Source organism: Radiomyces spectabilis, assembly GCF_025331425.1.
Source record: "Radiomyces spectabilis strain NRRL 2753 chromosome Unknown BYT42scaffold_3, whole genome shotgun sequence".
Classification (NCBI taxonomy): Eukaryota; Fungi; Mucoromycota; class Mucoromycetes; order Mucorales; family Radiomycetaceae; genus Radiomyces; species Radiomyces spectabilis.
Window position 1 is genome coordinate 120,113 of NW_026251928.1, and position 16,740 is coordinate 136,852.

Sequence of the window (16,740 nt, forward strand, 5' to 3'; positions counted from 1 at the left end):
ACTGCAACACGGTTTCCGTACTCCGACAATGAATTTTCGGAACGCGATTTGCGGAAACGCCGATACGCGCTTTTTTTTTTCCTCCATTCTTCAGCAAGGCACGGGTTGATTTTGCAGTGTCCATTGGACGGTGATCTACTCATGCTTACGACATTAACGACTTTGAAACGAAAGCATGATGATCAAAATAATGGCGGCGGCAAGTTGGATATAGCGACGCAAGAAGCTGCTCCTCTGATAGCTCCCATCGATAACAAGATCTTAAAACGGTTTCACCATCGCACGGATCCAACTCTATGGAATCAGTATCATGCTTTGCAACAACGATCTCTCTATGGTCAGCGAATATTCGGTCGCAAAATTAATTGTAGGCTTGATGATCCCTGTCAGTGGAGATAATTTGCTTTTATTTAACTGCGCACATTCCAATAGTCTCGGCCAGAAGCCTTTTGCCACTGTATCAGTGTCCTACCAACCAGATCTATCGATTTTATCTCGACAATGACAAAGATTGTTTCCCTTTTTACTGCAGTTATGCACATAGTAAGTACAATGGCACGTGGGGTTACTTTACAAGACACTCATCTCTACATTAACAGACGCGTATGGGGGAAAACTGCTGACGGTGGGTGATGAGAATGGCCGCATCTCATTCTTACGAACCGACAAAACAAACAGCAGTCAAGACTGTAAGATATCTCTTCATTACTGGTTATGTTGAGCAGTTTGCTGACGACTGGTCATTAGCGATTTATCACGATATTTTTAAAGCTCATACCACCGCTATTCTCGATGTAAAATGGAGTACGGACGATACCACTTTGGTGCGTACTTTTGTGATTATGACCCGGAAAGGATATGATTAAGCGGTGAAAAATGCAGCTATTAATGTGTGATTTTGGTTGACAGGCTACTGCGTCAGGTGATCGTAATATATGTCTGTGGGACGTGGAAAGCAAAGTATGTTTGGCTGTATTGAAGGGTCATAAATCGAGCTTGAACTCTATCAATTGGCATCCAACCAACCAGAGTAAGTTGGGTATTGCACAGTAGTAACTTTTGGGAAAGGTCGATTCACTCACGTCCTATAGATCTGCTGGTATCTGCGTCCAAGGATGGGTCTTTTCGAATCTGGGATACAAGATACCGTCAAATTGATCGTGATGGTAACTAAATGCTTCACCGGATCCATCTAGTTGGATCATTTTTACCTGATATTTATTCTTGTGTACGCTTTTTAGATTCGAATGATCGATTGCCAATTTATGACTCCATCAAAACAGTTTCAGATGCTCACGGTGATCAGATTATGCAGAAAAAACGGGTTTCGAAAAGCGTTGCTCGACCTAAATATGTAAGACCACAAGGTACCTGAGGATACGTTCTGTGTTATCTGATGAGACAAATTTTAGCTCGACCGTTCAGTGACGTGCGCTCTTTTCATGAACAATTCGGAAGAGAAAATCATCACTTCGGGATGTTATGATGGGTGAGTGGACGATGGGTTTTATTGATGGTGGTGAAATCAAAAAGAGTAGCTGGTTTCTGAACGACTGGGTGATTTCTTCAGAGCGATCAAATTATGGGACTGCCGTGCTGGACGCAATCCGTCGGCCATTGCACGTACTGTGTTTGCGGGCAAGTCAGGACGACCCCGAGGCGTCATTGACATCAAGATGGACAACTCGGGCACCCGTTTATTTAGTCTGTGTATGGATCACAGCATATACATGCATTATTTGACCGATCTGTCTCGTCCGGCTCAACAATACACCGATCCAGACTATAATGCCAATTCATTCTTCATCAAGCTCGCCGTTTCTCCTGATGATCGATTTATTATGGCGGGATCCACTGTTAAGTCTGTGTTTGCCTGGGAAGTCGATCGCCCAAAAGCGCCAGCTGTGCAGTTTGCAGGACATTCTGCTGTCGTAACTTCCGTGTCTTGGTGTCATACCGATATCAACCAAGTAAGGCCCATATGTATTTTCAGTGAGACGATTTCACGTTAGCTGATTAGCTCCACATATAGTTTGCTAGTTGTTCCGATGATCTCAGCACTCGGATTTGGAACGTGGATTTCGACAAGCAGACTGATATGGAAACCTCCAACGATTCAGTCACTTAATTAATGGTGTCCTTCCTCTCGAGCTTTCTTCTTCCTCTAGGACAACCTCCTTCCTTCACGTTATATTACGCATGATACGATTGTACATATTCCTATTTAAAATACCTACCGAGCAGCCAAAAATTAACTTAAAAGTAAAAATTTGATTTGTATATAGACGAGCTGCTGGATCTCGAATCTTGGCATCCTGAGCATGACAAACACAGTTACTGCACCTGACCGGAAAGTTTGATTATTGTAAGGATGTTGATATGACGATGTTGGCTTACATATGACCAGTCGTTACCTGCAGTAAAGGAAAAGCAATCGAAGATAAAAGCATACTTGCACGACGTTGAGACAACTTGTCAGTCGACTTGCTCACCATTAATAATGCCTGTGACTTGTCGCAATAATAACAAAATATTTCTGTTAATTGGAGGTCGTCAAGAGAATACGAGACAGTCCCCTTTTTTTATGATTGAGGTTGCTGCTTAAGCTGTTCTTTACAATGATCAATATTACGGAAGTTCTTTTCTACTTTTTGAATGATTCGCTTTTTCTTTGACTTAATATCTTGTATTAGAGAATCCTCGAAAGACGTAAGCTGTAGGCTGTCAGTGTGTCCAACAATGACACTGCGTGGTTGGATTGCGTCTAATCGTTCGAGTAACCGTAAAAGTAATTCGTTGCACTGCGCCAATACGAATTCTCTTCGTTTATGTTCTTTCTCTGCAACTGCTCGATCTTCGTCCACGTCATTTGACGGAGCAGATGCTATCGTCTTTTCCATTTGACCAACATCGCTTTCTATCGCTTGACGATCGTTTTCAATCTCTTGCAACAATTGCAGTGCCTGCCGATGGGCTGCTTTCAGTTGTTTGCGCCGTTTGACTTGACGATCTTCCTGGATAATATAGTAGGTGATTCCAGCGACAGCCACACATGTCACTGCCCCGTATATCCAAATTTGGCGAGGTATCTGCATTTGGGATGGGAGGTTTTAGGATCGCTGATAAACGAGGGCGGCTGGGCGGAAAACAAGAAACTTTCCGCAGTCTGAATTTTTTCGTGCTAAACAACACCCAAAATTCGGAGTGAGGCAACATCTGGAGCAAGCCGGCCATGAACCAAATGAGGGGATTATTTCGTTTTACTTTACTGAAAAGGACCCATCTTTTCTCTGATAATAAGCAATTGTATGCACGCTGTATGCGCTTATAGTGCGCACCCAAAAGAAAAAGAGAAACTTTCGAAACTTTACCGTTGAGGGCAATAATACGTTGTACCACCTCCTTGACCACATCGGCCACAGGCTATGGTACTCTGAAGGAAAGCACCATCGTCATTGCTGTATAAATGCGCGTATTCAACATGGTCAATTAAAGAGCCGCTCAAAGAAATATTGACATCATCTTGTTTCGTGAAGTCATACACAATTAAACGATGCTCAATTTCAAGCAGTTTCTATGTCACCATAGCTGGAACAATGTTATCAATATTCCCTATATGCTCTAAAAAGATCGTCAGACATCTTTACCCCAACCGGCCATTTGACTATATACCGGTATGCTCATCTGTTCCGCGCATCAATATGAATAATAATATAGATAGTGCAGTTGTGTATACCAGTTAAAATACAAATACTATTATGGTTACAATCTTATTTACAGGGTAACATGATCTAAAATTATTTAGAAGCTTCCTTGAGTTTGTCACCAGCAGCATCCATCTTATCGGTGACAGCACTTTCGGCTTCACTTGTCTTTTCCTTTGCTTCCTTCTTCCATTCCTCGCCCTTCTTTTCGGCTTGCTTTGCAACATCACCAGCCTTTTCCTTGGCAGCATCAGAGTAATCCTTCACAGCATTTTCACCCTGCTTCTTCAACTCTTCACCCTTCTTTTCGGCTTGCTTGGCAGCATCGTCAGCGGTGTCCTTGGCAGCGCTGGTGTAACCCTTGACGGTCTGTTCACCTTGCTTCTTCAATTCATCGATGCGATCGCCAGCCTTGGACTTGGCAGCATCATATTGATCCTTAGCTTCGGCAGTCTTCTCATTGACGGCTTCCTTTGCGTTGTCATAAGCACCTTGGACCTTGCTGCCAAATTCTTCAGCCTTCTTTTGAACAGCACCCTTGTCGGCTTCTATATATCATTGCAATTCGGTGTCAATGACTCGGATACGAAATTTAAGAAATCATCCTATCAACAACTTACGCTTCTGCTTCTGGTAATAGTAGAATCCACCAACACCGGCCAACAAAGCACCGATGAGGAGAGGCGTGTTACCGCTAGGCTTGGGATTGCCCTGCTGTTCACCGGCGGTAGCATAGAGACGACGGGAAGAACGAGCAAAAACACGGGGCTGGAAGACACGAGTAGCGAACATTTTGTGGATAAGAATTTACAGGAAAAGAGTAATGATGTGGTTTATTTGGATTTGGATTAAATGCTTTTATATTTTTCTGACTGGGGGAATGGTTTTGCATAATGAGATCATGTCGATGTCATGGAAAATCACGTGCCTCGGGATTCCCCCACTGTGACTCCGACTGAAGATCTTCATGAATGATGCCATTCATTGGAAAAAAAAGCCTAGGCTGCCCATGTCCTTTGTTTCATATTGCCATTGAATAAATAGGCACATCGCTTCAATGAATCAATTATTGGCGAGTATGTGGTCCAAAAGACCCACATACTATTGTATACAAATAAGAGATCTGGGTACAGAAGAGGTTTAAATGGAAATTTTAATGCAGTGAGACATATCAGTTACCATCGCACTGTCTCTCATATAACTGTATCTTCAACAAAGAACGCATTATCATTTTCGAGTCTGAATCCTATGCGATATACTCTGTCACACAGAGCGTATGAGAGCCATGGCAAAATTGAGAAATTGGTTGAATCAGGATAGAGGACTGCAAAGCACGAGTTGTACGATACCTGCTTCTTTGTTGGTCAGCCAACCATACTTGTATTATGTGTGGGGCGGAGAGGAAGACAATTTGATCTGTCGTCTTTGGAGCGCAACAAGGCTAATCTCTCAGTGACAATTAAAATAGGCATTACCTGCATATGAGATGTATCAGCTCGTTTCTTATTGGCGAAGTTTCCATGCAGGCACACTCAATGAGCCGAAAAAACGTAACGGCACTGACGTCAGGTTTTGCGGTTGGGCCCCTTCGCTTTTTCATTGACCGCTGGTGTAACGATTTTTGTAGCATCATCCTTCTCCAGCTTTTCCATTTTTTTTGAGCAAACAACAACGTTACCCATAGTGTGCATAGATCCCCGTTGTCCGTCTTCCGAGCAAATTGTAGACAGCAACTCAGTTATTTTAGGCTGTGTCTAGTATTGTGGTTTATGAAGCAACGTTTGCCTGGTTCACAGTATCCCTCACCGCGTAGCTGAATATTTCGATGAATACGGTTCACAATATGGGTGGTTGCCTGTATTGAGTAGAATCAGTCTATGAGCTCGTTATTGATGTCACCATCATCTATGATCATTTTCGAGGGTTTTTTGATTTTGTTCTTTTGTTCATGAGGCACATCAACTGAAGGATTGGAAAGTGGTTTTTTCAGTTCTTTTATTTTTCGTGCGTGTTCCGCCTCTGGATACAAGATTCAGCCTTGAGCAACTGTCCAAACATCAGAAACGATGAAACGTCTGTCCAAAAATTAAAGCTAATCAACTCAGAATTTAGCAATTGGCAAAGCGCTTTGCCAGAAAATGTGCCCTTTGAAAAAAAAACAGCCTCACATCTCGATGAGCCTCATTGACTCTGCTGTGCTTTCTTAGGCATGTAACAATGCAAGAGCATGGCACCATCACGTAATTGAGAAGGTTCACTTGCAATAGTAGCATAGCGCTTTTAGAGAGTTTCTTTTTATTCTGTGATGTATCATAAATACATGTCCAATTTACTGAAAAATTTGTCATTCTCCGATCAAAGTAAATTCTAAATGGTTCTTCATCTTCTCTTCGGGAACTGGCAATACGTATAAAACAAACTATTCAAAGCCTTGTGACAACTTAAAAAAGAAGACGAAACCGATGCTTAGGATGATACTTATTGCCTTGACTCGGTTTAATTGGACATCCTGAAAATTGGAGGTAGAAATGTCAGCGACCGCTGTGTTAGAACGGCACGTAAATTTAGCCGACGTAGTCTATACAAGTTGTGATGATCACAGACATCTCTGGCAGATATCGCATTTCCAACGCAAATGGGGAAAATGTACGATTGCGATATTTAACATGTATCAAAGCATTGCTTTTCCGATTTTGGAAAGATCCTCAGGGCCGCATAACAGTTAGTCGCAATTGATTCAGTAACTCCGTGTTTCTGGGCCGCGCTCATAAAAGCTCGATTTTTTACACCAAAGTGGAAATCCCGAAACGAGAAGAAATGAGGGCCGCGTCAATTATGAGGTTGGAAACGGCTCGCCGGCTGAAAAAAAAAAAAAAAAAAGAATATTAGAAAAAGTCACGTCTGTCAGAATGGCTCTATATATCACAACGAATAAAAGGCAGATCTGTCCTGGATAACAAAATTAATCAGTCTTCCAATTGCTTACAATGCGGACGGATAATGATGAACGGATGTCAACTGCTGAATTTGCCGGGTATTTTTTTTCTCTCTCTTGGCAAAGAATTTGGCCCGATTAGAGTGCGGGTGTCTGGACCATCATGCAGGAATGGCGTTCCTGCGTCATTGAATTAGTAAAGAAACTGGATATGCCAGTGATGATGAGGTTTAATGACTGATTTACCAGAGATGATTGGATATTGTAAAAGTTCTGTTCGTGACTTGATTGGGCAACTTTTAACTATGCAAAAAAGAAATATTCCCGCAAAGGCCCGTTTCTGGAACAGAAAGGGACAGAATATTAACCTTATTGTGCCTTTATCCATCCTTCGAGTGGACCACATGATGCAATCGACCGATCTGAAATTTCTCTTTTAGATGGGGTCAATGCTGCCAAACTACTCAATTCGCCATATGAGGCACTTTGCAGAATTGAACCTTTGGGCGATTTATCCGAGCCACAGTTATCTTGGCCCATTTGGCATGTGTAACATTTGTTTATTCAGGTACATGACAGCTTCAGTACACCTTACAAATGCTTCCTCAAGGATCGATGGATTTTGATACCAGGCTATAGTTTAAGATCAGAAGAAAATGGACCTGGACCCTATTGAGATAAAAGGACCATGATTTCATGAAAGGTACCCACACTAACCAGATATAGAAGTTATTGCGTTTATCGATGAAGTTGAGGGGAAAATAACTTGGTCCGAGTACCATGACGAAATGGTATCCCACAGAGCTGTACCCTTTGCGTTGATCATATAAATATAAATACGATGGTCAGGCAACCACGGTGATAAGTTATCATTCATTGACTTGATTCTGTATACCATAAAGGACACTTGTATATTTTACCATGACCATCGAATACTTGACGCTTCAGCCCTCTGGTGACAAGATGCCACTTGTAGGATTTGGCTGCTGGAAAGTGGACCCAAAAGATGCCCCTGAAACCATCTACAATGCCATCAAGACAGGATACCGACTGATTGACAGCGCGGCCAACTATAAAAATGAAGAGGGGATTGGCAAGGGCATTCAGATGGCTATTAAGGATGGACTTGTCCGACGCCAAGATCTCTTTGTCACCACCAAACTGTGGAGCACATACCACAAAAAGGAACATGTACGTAAGGCGCTTGAAAAACAGCTCGAACAATTGCAATTGGATTACGTTGATATGTTCCTTGTTCACTGTAAGTATCAGCATTGCCATTTTCCTCGCCAAGATAAAAAGTTGATGATATTGAAACTGCTTCATCATAGTTCCATTGCCCTTGAAGTACGTCCCGATTGAAGCAAAATATCCTCCGGGATGGTATCAGCCCGGGGAAGATGTGATTACACTGGACCGAGCGCCGATGCATGAATGCTGGGCAGCCATTGAAGATTGCGTCCGGGCCGGTCTCACACGTAACATCGGTGTCTCGAATTTCAATGTGCAACTGTTGATGGATATGTTGACGTATGCAAACATCCGACCCTCTCTTCTGCAAGTGGAATTACACCCGTATCTGCAGCAAGAACATCTTGTCCGTTGGGCTCAACAGCAAGGGATTGCTGTTACGGCTTATTCATCCTTTGGTCCTACGTCTTTTGTATCCACCGGTTCTAGACGAGCCAAAAATGTTCAACCATTGTTCGAAAACCCGACCATCATGGATATCGCTGCCAAGTACAATCGTCAACCTTCCGAGGTCGCCCTGCGCTGGTCACTGGAGCGTAATGTGGCCGTGGTGCCAAAGTCTTTGAATGTCGATCGCATGAAAATGAATCTTCAGGCCCTTGACTGGAAAATGGACGAAGAGGATGTGCAAGCCATCAATGGTCTGGATATGGGTCTTCGTTTCAATGATCCCATGGTGAACGCTCAAAAACTCCCCATCTTTTACTAACTTTCTATTTAACCATCCTTCTACTGAAGGTTTTGCCCATATCATTCCCTCATTGTCCGCCTCTCTAATCTGGAACCATAGACTCCCTTTTTGTAATTATTGGTTTCAATCTGTTGCAAAAATAAAATAAAAAAATCACATCTTCATAATCCACTGGCTTGAAGATCTTGCCAATATTTAAAGAATGTATATAAAGATATGGGACATAGTGGATATTGGTCACGCATGTAAAAAAGCATGTTTAGAGGGTCGCATAAAGGTCTGAAAAAAAAGTAGCTGAGAAATGACGTATGAAGGAACCCTTTTTTTCAATTTCCGGAGCACATGGCAATGCTTGAAGGGGAAAAAAAGAATTGTTTGATTTGATCATGAACACCTGGCAAGGTTTCGTATTCACCGATCCGAAAGAGAAAGTCTCTGAATCGTCTGACAACAAAGACAAGCCGCATGAACAATCAACACCTGATCCTGAAGCGACGACAACGGCCAAGGAGCCTGAAGCTGAATTGGAATCTGTCAACTGGTCAGAATTGACGACGCGCTTTGCACAGACTGACATCGCGCAAGGAACAGATCGCCAAACTGAACGTCAGCAAGCCTTTCATACCAGTCGAGCTCCGATACTTCATCGTACTTCACAAGAAGCCCATGAATTGCGAAGAGCCAGAGCATTGGAAAGCCAGCGTCAGGTAACACCATACAATCCAAAGGCTTGGGTTTGTTTGCCTTACTTAGTCGTTATCAAATATTAGCATAGAAAAGACCGATTGACGGAAGCCCGACGAATAGTGTTTGCAGCTTTATCTGACGAAGACGAGAGCGAAGCAACGGATAGTAACGAAGGCGACGATGGTGTGAAGGAGGAAATAACCGAGACTCAGTCGGCTGCAACGAAACGCGGACGCGATGAAGATTCGGATGATGCAATGGATGTATATATGGACTCGAAAATACTACGCATCGAACCAAAACGCAAACCGAAAAATGGTAAACAACGTAAGAAGAACGGGAATAAACTTTACGCGTACGTAAGAAAAATGAAACCACGGGAAAGAAAAAATTGCCAGACGAAAAATCGTTTAACAATCCATGTAGAAATCAAATCATGTATGCGGAAACCATGGAGGATATTCCCAACGATCTATTGGAGAACTGGGTGGTTGTGATCTGTCCAGTAGGAAAGCGCTGTATGGTGACATCGGGAAAAGGTGTTGTATTTATAACCGCAACTTCTTTCAGTGATGTATTAATATCATTTGTAGGACGGACGGTCGCACGCTCCAGAGATGGTAACTGTGATCGTCAGGGGAACGGAGAACTTGTGTGCAATGGCAACTAAATGCTTGATATATAGGTCGTCGATTTATGAATGGGTTTCAATCTGTATTACCGAGTGGGTCACCTTCAAAGAGGTAGTAAATTCAACAACTGATAGTGTGAGCTTGTCAAGACTAAACGTTTTTGTCATTAGGCGTTCTTCTGATGTCAGTATTCTCGATTGTGTATACGATTTTAAGCACTGGACATTTTATGTTCTGGATATGATGTGCTGGAGAGACTACTCCATCTACGATTGCGATACCGATTTCAGGTAAAAAATTATAATGAGCATTTTTCAAAATGGCGAATGTTCACAGGTCGACGATATTAGGCATTTTTGGCTCCAGACAAAGATCACCCAGGATGAAATGGATACCCCGACGTCAGAAAACCGATTCTATAGATTTAAAGCTTTAGCACCTGTCCCTCCTTCAGAATTGAACCAAATTCTAGTGGGACCAAAACAATATGTCCAACAGCAAGGTTTCGATTACGAAATCGATGGTCTGCTATTCTATCATCGTCAGACCCAATACATCAATGGATCCACACCGTTGGTCTGTTGGGTTCCACTCGCCGACTTTGATTCTCTACGCTCACATCTCAATCAACAACAAATATAGATGAACATTAATATATATACCTATCATTTGCGTCAATTTGTCTAAATCATAGGGTGACATACGCATGATTTTGTGACTCGTTTCCATTTGTGACATGTCATCACAACAATTTTATTTTTTTCCAATTTTTTTTCAATTTTTTTTTTCTTGATACGAACGAGAAAGGAAAGGGCTATTATCCATTGACCATGTCAGCCAAATTAGACACATTGCACGTCTCTGTCGGCAACTCAGCGACAGCTCCTCATCAGCGTCCTTTCACGATCAGCATCAATCCTGTGGTGTTGTTCTCGGTTCTCGATCATTACCTTCGTCGTGATGAAGATCATTCAAAGGTGGTGGGTGCTTTGTTGGGTGTACGTAGCTTGGATGGCACCGAAGTGGAAATCCGCAACTCCTTCAGCATGATCTACAACGAGGAAGAAGCCGACATTGCTTTGGATAAGGAGCATTACAAGAATATGTATGAATTGCACCAACGCGTGAATCCTGAAGAAGTCATTCTTGGCTGGTACACGGCCGGTGGCGATCTGACACCCGCCGCTACTCCCATCCATACCATTTTCTCTCAAGATGCCACACCATTCCGTCCTATCCACGTCACTTTCGACACAGAAAAACTTTTCAAGAGCGACGATTTAGGATTCCGTGCATATACTTGGTAGGTTGATTCCTTCCTCTTGGTTAAAAAAAGAGGGAGTGAGGTTAGATCTCGGTCATTCCTTGCGGCAAAAAGGCCGTTTTCAACAGCCTCATGGCGAAATTGCAAATTTTTTGATGATATCAGGAATGACTAATCAAATACGATTCACAGTGCTCCTGTTGGATTCACCACCAAACCCGGTGACTGCATGTTCCTGCCTGTGCCTTGTGAAATTAAATACCGTGATGCTGAGCGAAGTGGATGTAAGTTGTGTGACAAAATGGCAACTTGGATGATGTGGCTAATGATGTCTATTTTAGTGGATATGTTGGCTTCTGCTAAATCATCTGAAAACCGCACCGCTTTCTTATTATCGGATATGGATCATTTGGAAATCGCTGTGGTCAAACTTCAGGCCATGTTGGAAAGAATCAGTCAATATGTGGATAGTGTGGTTGTAAGTAGTCACGAAATCGATGAAGGAACCTGAGTCATGACTTGCTGACGAATGGAAAAAAAAAAACAATCTGATAGGATGGTACGGAGAAGCCTAACAACGCCATTGGTCGATACATCATGGATACAGTATCGGTTGTGCCAAAGATGGATCCCAGTGCTTTCGAGAAGATGTTCAACTCACATCTTCAGGATCTTTTGATGGTGGTGTACCTTGCAAATATGACCCGAACTCAGTTGTCTGTCACCGAACGCTTGAATCTCTTAGTCTCTAACTAGAGTTTACACATCATATATCGTCAGCATGAATGTACAGTTTGATTGAAAAATTCTGGATAAAAAAATTTTTACAAATCAAAAATTTTAAAGAAGAGGCGATAATGTTGTTAAGTTAAAGTTAATCAAATAAGAGAGAAAACCAAAGGACAAAGACATACAAAAAAAATGGATGCATTAGACAAGCCACACTTGTTTTCACTTACAAAAAAACTGTTGTCACCGCATTGCGGGAGCCGCCCCCGCACACCGCCAAGGCATTGGCTTTATTCTTCAGTACTTTAAACTACACAGTAGAAGCACACAACAAGTGAGTGATTCGGCATAACATTCAAAGAGGAAGGTATTTGAGCACAATTATATTACCTTTCAAAGAAAAAGTTTCATTGTTGCCGTCAAAAAAAAAAAAAAAAAAAAAAAAAAAAAATTGGAACCGAAGTACCAAGATGCTAAGCTTTTGCTTCATATAGGGGTAGACCATTCACTTGCTTATCATTTTTGAGAAAAGATGATGTTTATACTGTGAAATCGGCATAGTCGGAGCTTATTCCACCCATCAATGATGAAGCCGGAAAAAGACGCCATGTGTCTTTTCTCATCGCTTCATGACATATTTATCCATTGATAAAGGAGTGTGGTCGCATCGCATGAAAAAGCTGCATGAAGTAGGTCTCAGATAATGTTAGAGAGAGATCGATCGGGATGTCTTTATTCAAGTGTTCTTATGTTGGCTGATCGGATACACATAGCTTTAGTACAGAAGCAATGAATGGCTCGTTAAACTATCTTTCAACTCGTATTAGAAACTTAATTGAAAAATAGAAGTCATCCTCGAGAAGATGGCCTCTCTTTGATGACAAAGTCGTCCGTTTCAGCGCATTTTCCCATCAGGATTACGCAGGTATTATGCAAGGCCAAAGTAATATGAGGTGATCCACCCCACTCCCGCAATAAAGCACCAAGTCAAGGTTTTTGTTCCCTTGCACTTTTTCATATTATCATCTCTTCGTTTCCCTAGAAAAAATGAACTGAAAGATGAAGATAACATTAGAAAAGTCAATAAATTTATCGGGATTACCCAGAGTTTTGCCAGGGCAATGTAAAGGAAATTTTTTTTGTTATACGGAAGTTTTTTTTGTCTGTCTATTTTGACGGTGATTGATGATGATGATGCATGTGCAGAAAAAGTGATGAGACCGCTGGTCCCTTTCTCCTCAATTTTTTTCTTCTCTCAATAGAGTTGATTTATATCTGATAATAATGGATAAATGAAGAAGATCATCTTAATTTAGGATCTACTGGCTGTTGCGTAAGCCGAGTGTTCAGGGGCTCGAAAATTACTGCGTTAAATAACGTAATCTGTTGCAAGAATGGCAGTTGGATATAAGTTTGGTGTCTATTTCTGTTTGATGCTTATTGGTTTTTTCTCTCATGCGGGGAATTTCAGTCGGGTTAGCGATGATAAGGGTTCCAAGGCATTTGATCCGTCAATAGAGCCCCTGTTTCCTTTGCTCTTCTACTTGTTCTTTTTTTTTCTACTCTCTCTTTTCTTCACTTATATTTCTTTACCGTCATTTTTTCTTTCTATTCATTTTTTTTGATATCACTCGTCCATTCCTTTTTACTTTTACATTCTTCTGTCCACTCATCATGCTAACGGTTTCATCCAAGGAATCCAAATGCAATGCCAAGAAACCCAACTATGACGTATTTGATTCTCCTTTCCATACGCCTGCCTTATTTACCAGCACCAGCTTACTTGATTCCTCCGCTATCGATCCTTATCTCTATGAGCCTTTCTTCGCATTCAAGGAGAACCCAACTTTATCCTCATCACTACCTTATGATCCACTGTTGAAGGCCGTGAATGGATCGGCTGACAAAACATCACCGAGAATTCGATCTCCAAAACATGAACTGAATCCTTATCAATCCGACCTCCTCAGACAAGATACTTCAATGGTGTATACCTACATGCGCAAGGTATTCACAAAAGATGAAACGATGCAGCGGGGATTTTCTGACATTAGATGACGTGCCTTGTTCTTTATTAATAACTTACTTTTGACTGACACTTTTTCTTTTTCTGTGTATATGATAGTGCGCACGAGATAACATACCGGCGGACAGTTCAAAGCTAACAACAGATCAACCCTATTATCACTCAACCTCAACAAATGGTCAGATAGTGTCATCCACTTTTATGTCAGAGTTGACTCTTGGCGAAGGGTCAGATAGACTCTCGATGGATCTGTCTAAACACTCCTTCAGCGACAGCAAAGACATTATTCAAGATCTACATCGTCAAATGAAAGAAATTAAACTTGAACTGGATAATGTATGTACTTTCTCTGTTTCTACACCTTCCGTACGGCATGCGCGCTATTCAGTTGGTGTAACCAAAAGTGGATCCTTGACTGATTAGACACGATACATGTTTGCCAACTTGCAAAGTTCGATGACGGCCAAAGATATGGAAATTCATGAACTCAACTGTCGTTTGCAGTTGACTTCACAGTTGTGCGAAGCCCAGGCTTTCAAATTGGCCAGTAAAGAAAATGAGTTGGGTCTTTATCAATCGTTAATCAATGTTCCAGCCAACGCGTCGGAGCAACGAGTCGAATTACTGATCAAGGAAAACACGGATCTAAAGACGAAACAGTACAAGTAAGGGCGATTGAGCTTTTTTTTTTTTTTTTTTTTTACCTTGAGAGACAATTAACGATGCCTTCATTTATTTCCCCAATCAGATTACAACAAGAACTGCACTTGGAACGGCAGCGAACGAAGCTGCAAGATCATGAAGCACAGCAATTAGGGAATCGATCAACATGTGAATATACAACCTCCTCTGGAAGACGTAACGTTTGTACGCCACCCCCTGAAAAAGCGCATGATCATGGCATATATTTGTCGCGACGTTGGAGTGAAGTGGTAGGCCAGAACATGGTTCTACTCACCGCGGGTTGCCAGCGAGACAAATGTACTCAATAAGATTTGGGCTTTTATTACCTTAGAAACCAAACGTGGACCGCAAATCTGGATTGACCACCACAGATTATCGTCGGTTGATGGATAAGCATGTGAATGCAGATTGGGAGGTAATCAATACCCTTTTTTTTTGGCCTTTTTTTTTTTTACTTGTATGCGCGGAGTTCCTGACCTTTGTAGGATTTTTCTTTTTGTGTGATTACAGGGTCTCGTTGACCGAATTCTTCAAAATACAGATCAGCAAGCGTCGATATTCCTTCAACAAAAGTTAAAATGCGGGACACCTGAACAGAAGCAGCAGATTTTTCAAGCCGCTCTGCCTCACGCGTTTGCTCTGACGACCAACCGCTTCGGAAATTTCTTGGTGCAACGTTTGCTGGAACTCGGCACCCAAGACCAAGTCCAACAACTCGCAAGCACCATGCAGGGTCATGTTTTAACTTTAGCTCGAGAACCCTTTGGTTGTCATGTCGTACAAAAGGTATGTTGTTGATAACCAAAACGAGAAAAACCACAAAAAAAAGGGATCAAAATAATTTATACAGGATAATCCAACGTCATGTGTATACCTGTATAATGGATCAGGCTCTTGATTATGTAGACGAAAACATGAAATACAGCTTGATATCCGAGCTCTTTATGGAAATTCCTGAAACCATCATGCACAAGTATGCCTGCCACGTTTGGCAAAAGATTCTCGAAATCCGAGCCTCCGATAGCAGTCCATCGATTATGAACCATGTTCACGATGCTCTGAGAGGCCAGTGGGCTCACGTTGCACTCGACGAAACCGGGAGTTTGGTAATTCAAAACATATTTGAGAATCTTTGTGAAAGAGATAAGGTAAAGGTCATTCAGGACTGACTGTCATTGACATACGGCACGGCAGAAGAAACTGAACATGATGATGATGCTGGTTTATAGCGCCCTGTACTTGAAGAAGTGTTGAACGACATTCCCATGATTGCTAAAGGCCAGTGGGGCAACTGGGTCATCCAACACGTTTTGGAACAAGCTGAAAAACAGAGCGATCGTGATCGCGTCTTTGATAAGGTGCTCGAGGAAGGGATTCAGTTTAGCATGGACCAGTTCGCATCCAAGGTGGTTGAAAAAGCTTTACGGATCGGTGGTCTGTCGTTTTTGGCCCGATTTATTGAACACATTTCAAAGAGTCACTCTTATCATCGCCCACGAATTGCCTTGATTGATATTGCCTCGGATCAATATGGTAATTACGTAGTACAATGGATCATCAACAATGGCGCCGAGGACCAAAAAATCAAAGTCTGCAAACTTATCAAACGACACATGGTGTCGCTTCGAGGTTCCAAGTACGGACAACGTGTAGCGTTTCTGGTCGAAAAAGTGCTCAGAAACTGCTAAACAAAAGAAGATTTAATGCTATCCATGCAAGAGTTTTTTTTTTCCTTATCTATCTAAGGTGTTACACATCACAACGACCTATCTTATATAACAGAAAGACCTGCCACTTATTTTTGCAGCTTCCAAAAACCCCACTCATCAGTATTTTAAAAATGTTGGAATAAAGACCGTTCTTGTTTAGGCAATGCACTTCATTAAACCATCTCACTTTCACAGGATTTATACTCGACCTGCCCCGGGAGCAGCATCTGAGAATGACGCGACAGCTGCTCGAAACAAGGGCGAGAAAAGGATCAGGATTTATTAACGAAGCATTCATCTACTAACACTTTTTATTCATTGATAGGACACTCATCCCAGCAAGACTGTTCCAATATTAAGATCATGCCCGTAGAAATGTCATGCTCATAGAAATGTGATGCATATAGAAATTCATCTCATTAGGAATA

General features: G+C 41.9%; 7 protein-coding genes across 7 annotated transcripts; 5 read left to right on the plus strand and 2 right to left on the minus strand.

Annotated features, from left to right (window-relative positions):
• Positions 1-141: 141 nt before the first annotated feature.
• Positions 142-2,128, plus strand: BYT42DRAFT_611070 (WD40-repeat-containing domain protein; the record flags this gene model as incomplete). Its single annotated transcript, XM_051571458.1, has 10 exons — positions 142-367; positions 433-543; positions 600-689; positions 748-824; positions 910-1,030; positions 1,092-1,166; positions 1,242-1,354; positions 1,413-1,489; positions 1,571-1,970; positions 2,033-2,128. The coding sequence occupies 10 exons, from the start codon at positions 142-144 to the stop codon at positions 2,126-2,128; spliced, it is 1,386 nt and encodes a 461-aa protein (XP_051425796.1).
• A 169-nt stretch (positions 2,129-2,297) lies between these two features.
• On the minus strand, positions 2,298-3,231 carry BYT42DRAFT_216757 (uncharacterized protein). Its single transcript, XM_051562573.1, has one exon. It carries the CDS (start codon positions 3,093-3,095, stop codon positions 2,583-2,585), a length of 513 nt encoding a protein of 170 aa, XP_051425797.1. The 5' UTR covers positions 3,096-3,231; the 3' UTR covers positions 2,298-2,582.
• Positions 3,232-3,695: 464 nt separating this feature from the next.
• On the minus strand, positions 3,696-4,558 carry BYT42DRAFT_602619 (uncharacterized protein). Its single transcript, XM_051571055.1, has 2 exons — positions 4,325-4,558; positions 3,696-4,252 (listed from the first exon to the last, which is right to left on the minus strand). The coding sequence occupies exons 1-2, from the start codon at positions 4,494-4,496 to the stop codon at positions 3,798-3,800; spliced, it is 627 nt and encodes a 208-aa protein (XP_051425798.1). The 5' UTR covers positions 4,497-4,558; the 3' UTR covers positions 3,696-3,797.
• Positions 4,559-7,519: 2,961 nt separating this feature from the next.
• Positions 7,520-8,842, plus strand: BYT42DRAFT_527648 (xylose reductase). The gene is made up of 2 exons (XM_051565362.1): positions 7,520-7,900; positions 7,971-8,842. The coding sequence occupies exons 1-2, from the start codon at positions 7,561-7,563 to the stop codon at positions 8,597-8,599; spliced, it is 969 nt and encodes a 322-aa protein (XP_051425799.1). The 5' UTR covers positions 7,520-7,560; the 3' UTR covers positions 8,600-8,842.
• Positions 8,843-8,915: 73 nt separating this feature from the next.
• Positions 8,916-10,574, plus strand: BYT42DRAFT_558536 (uncharacterized protein). Its single transcript, XM_051567005.1, has 7 exons — positions 8,916-9,288; positions 9,352-9,623; positions 9,695-9,807; positions 9,862-9,888; positions 9,954-10,011; positions 10,071-10,190; positions 10,251-10,574. The coding sequence occupies exons 1-7, from the start codon at positions 8,968-8,970 to the stop codon at positions 10,540-10,542; spliced, it is 1,203 nt and encodes a 400-aa protein (XP_051425800.1). The 5' UTR covers positions 8,916-8,967; the 3' UTR covers positions 10,543-10,574.
• Positions 10,575-10,695: 121 nt separating this feature from the next.
• On the plus strand, positions 10,696-12,038 carry BYT42DRAFT_558539 (maintenance of mitochondrial structure and function-domain-containing protein). The gene is made up of 4 exons (XM_051567006.1): positions 10,696-11,203; positions 11,357-11,448; positions 11,506-11,642; positions 11,720-12,038. Exons 1-4 carry the CDS (start codon positions 10,731-10,733, stop codon positions 11,918-11,920), a joined length of 903 nt encoding a protein of 300 aa, XP_051425801.1. The 5' UTR covers positions 10,696-10,730; the 3' UTR covers positions 11,921-12,038.
• Positions 12,039-13,350: 1,312 nt separating this feature from the next.
• Positions 13,351-16,422, plus strand: BYT42DRAFT_510161 (armadillo-type protein). The gene is made up of 8 exons (XM_051565141.1): positions 13,351-13,900; positions 14,019-14,255; positions 14,343-14,584; positions 14,668-14,851; positions 14,935-15,018; positions 15,114-15,389; positions 15,494-15,751; positions 15,833-16,422. The coding sequence occupies exons 1-8, from the start codon at positions 13,568-13,570 to the stop codon at positions 16,289-16,291; spliced, it is 2,073 nt and encodes a 690-aa protein (XP_051425802.1). The 5' UTR covers positions 13,351-13,567; the 3' UTR covers positions 16,292-16,422.
• The last annotated feature ends 318 nt before the right edge of the window (positions 16,423-16,740 follow it).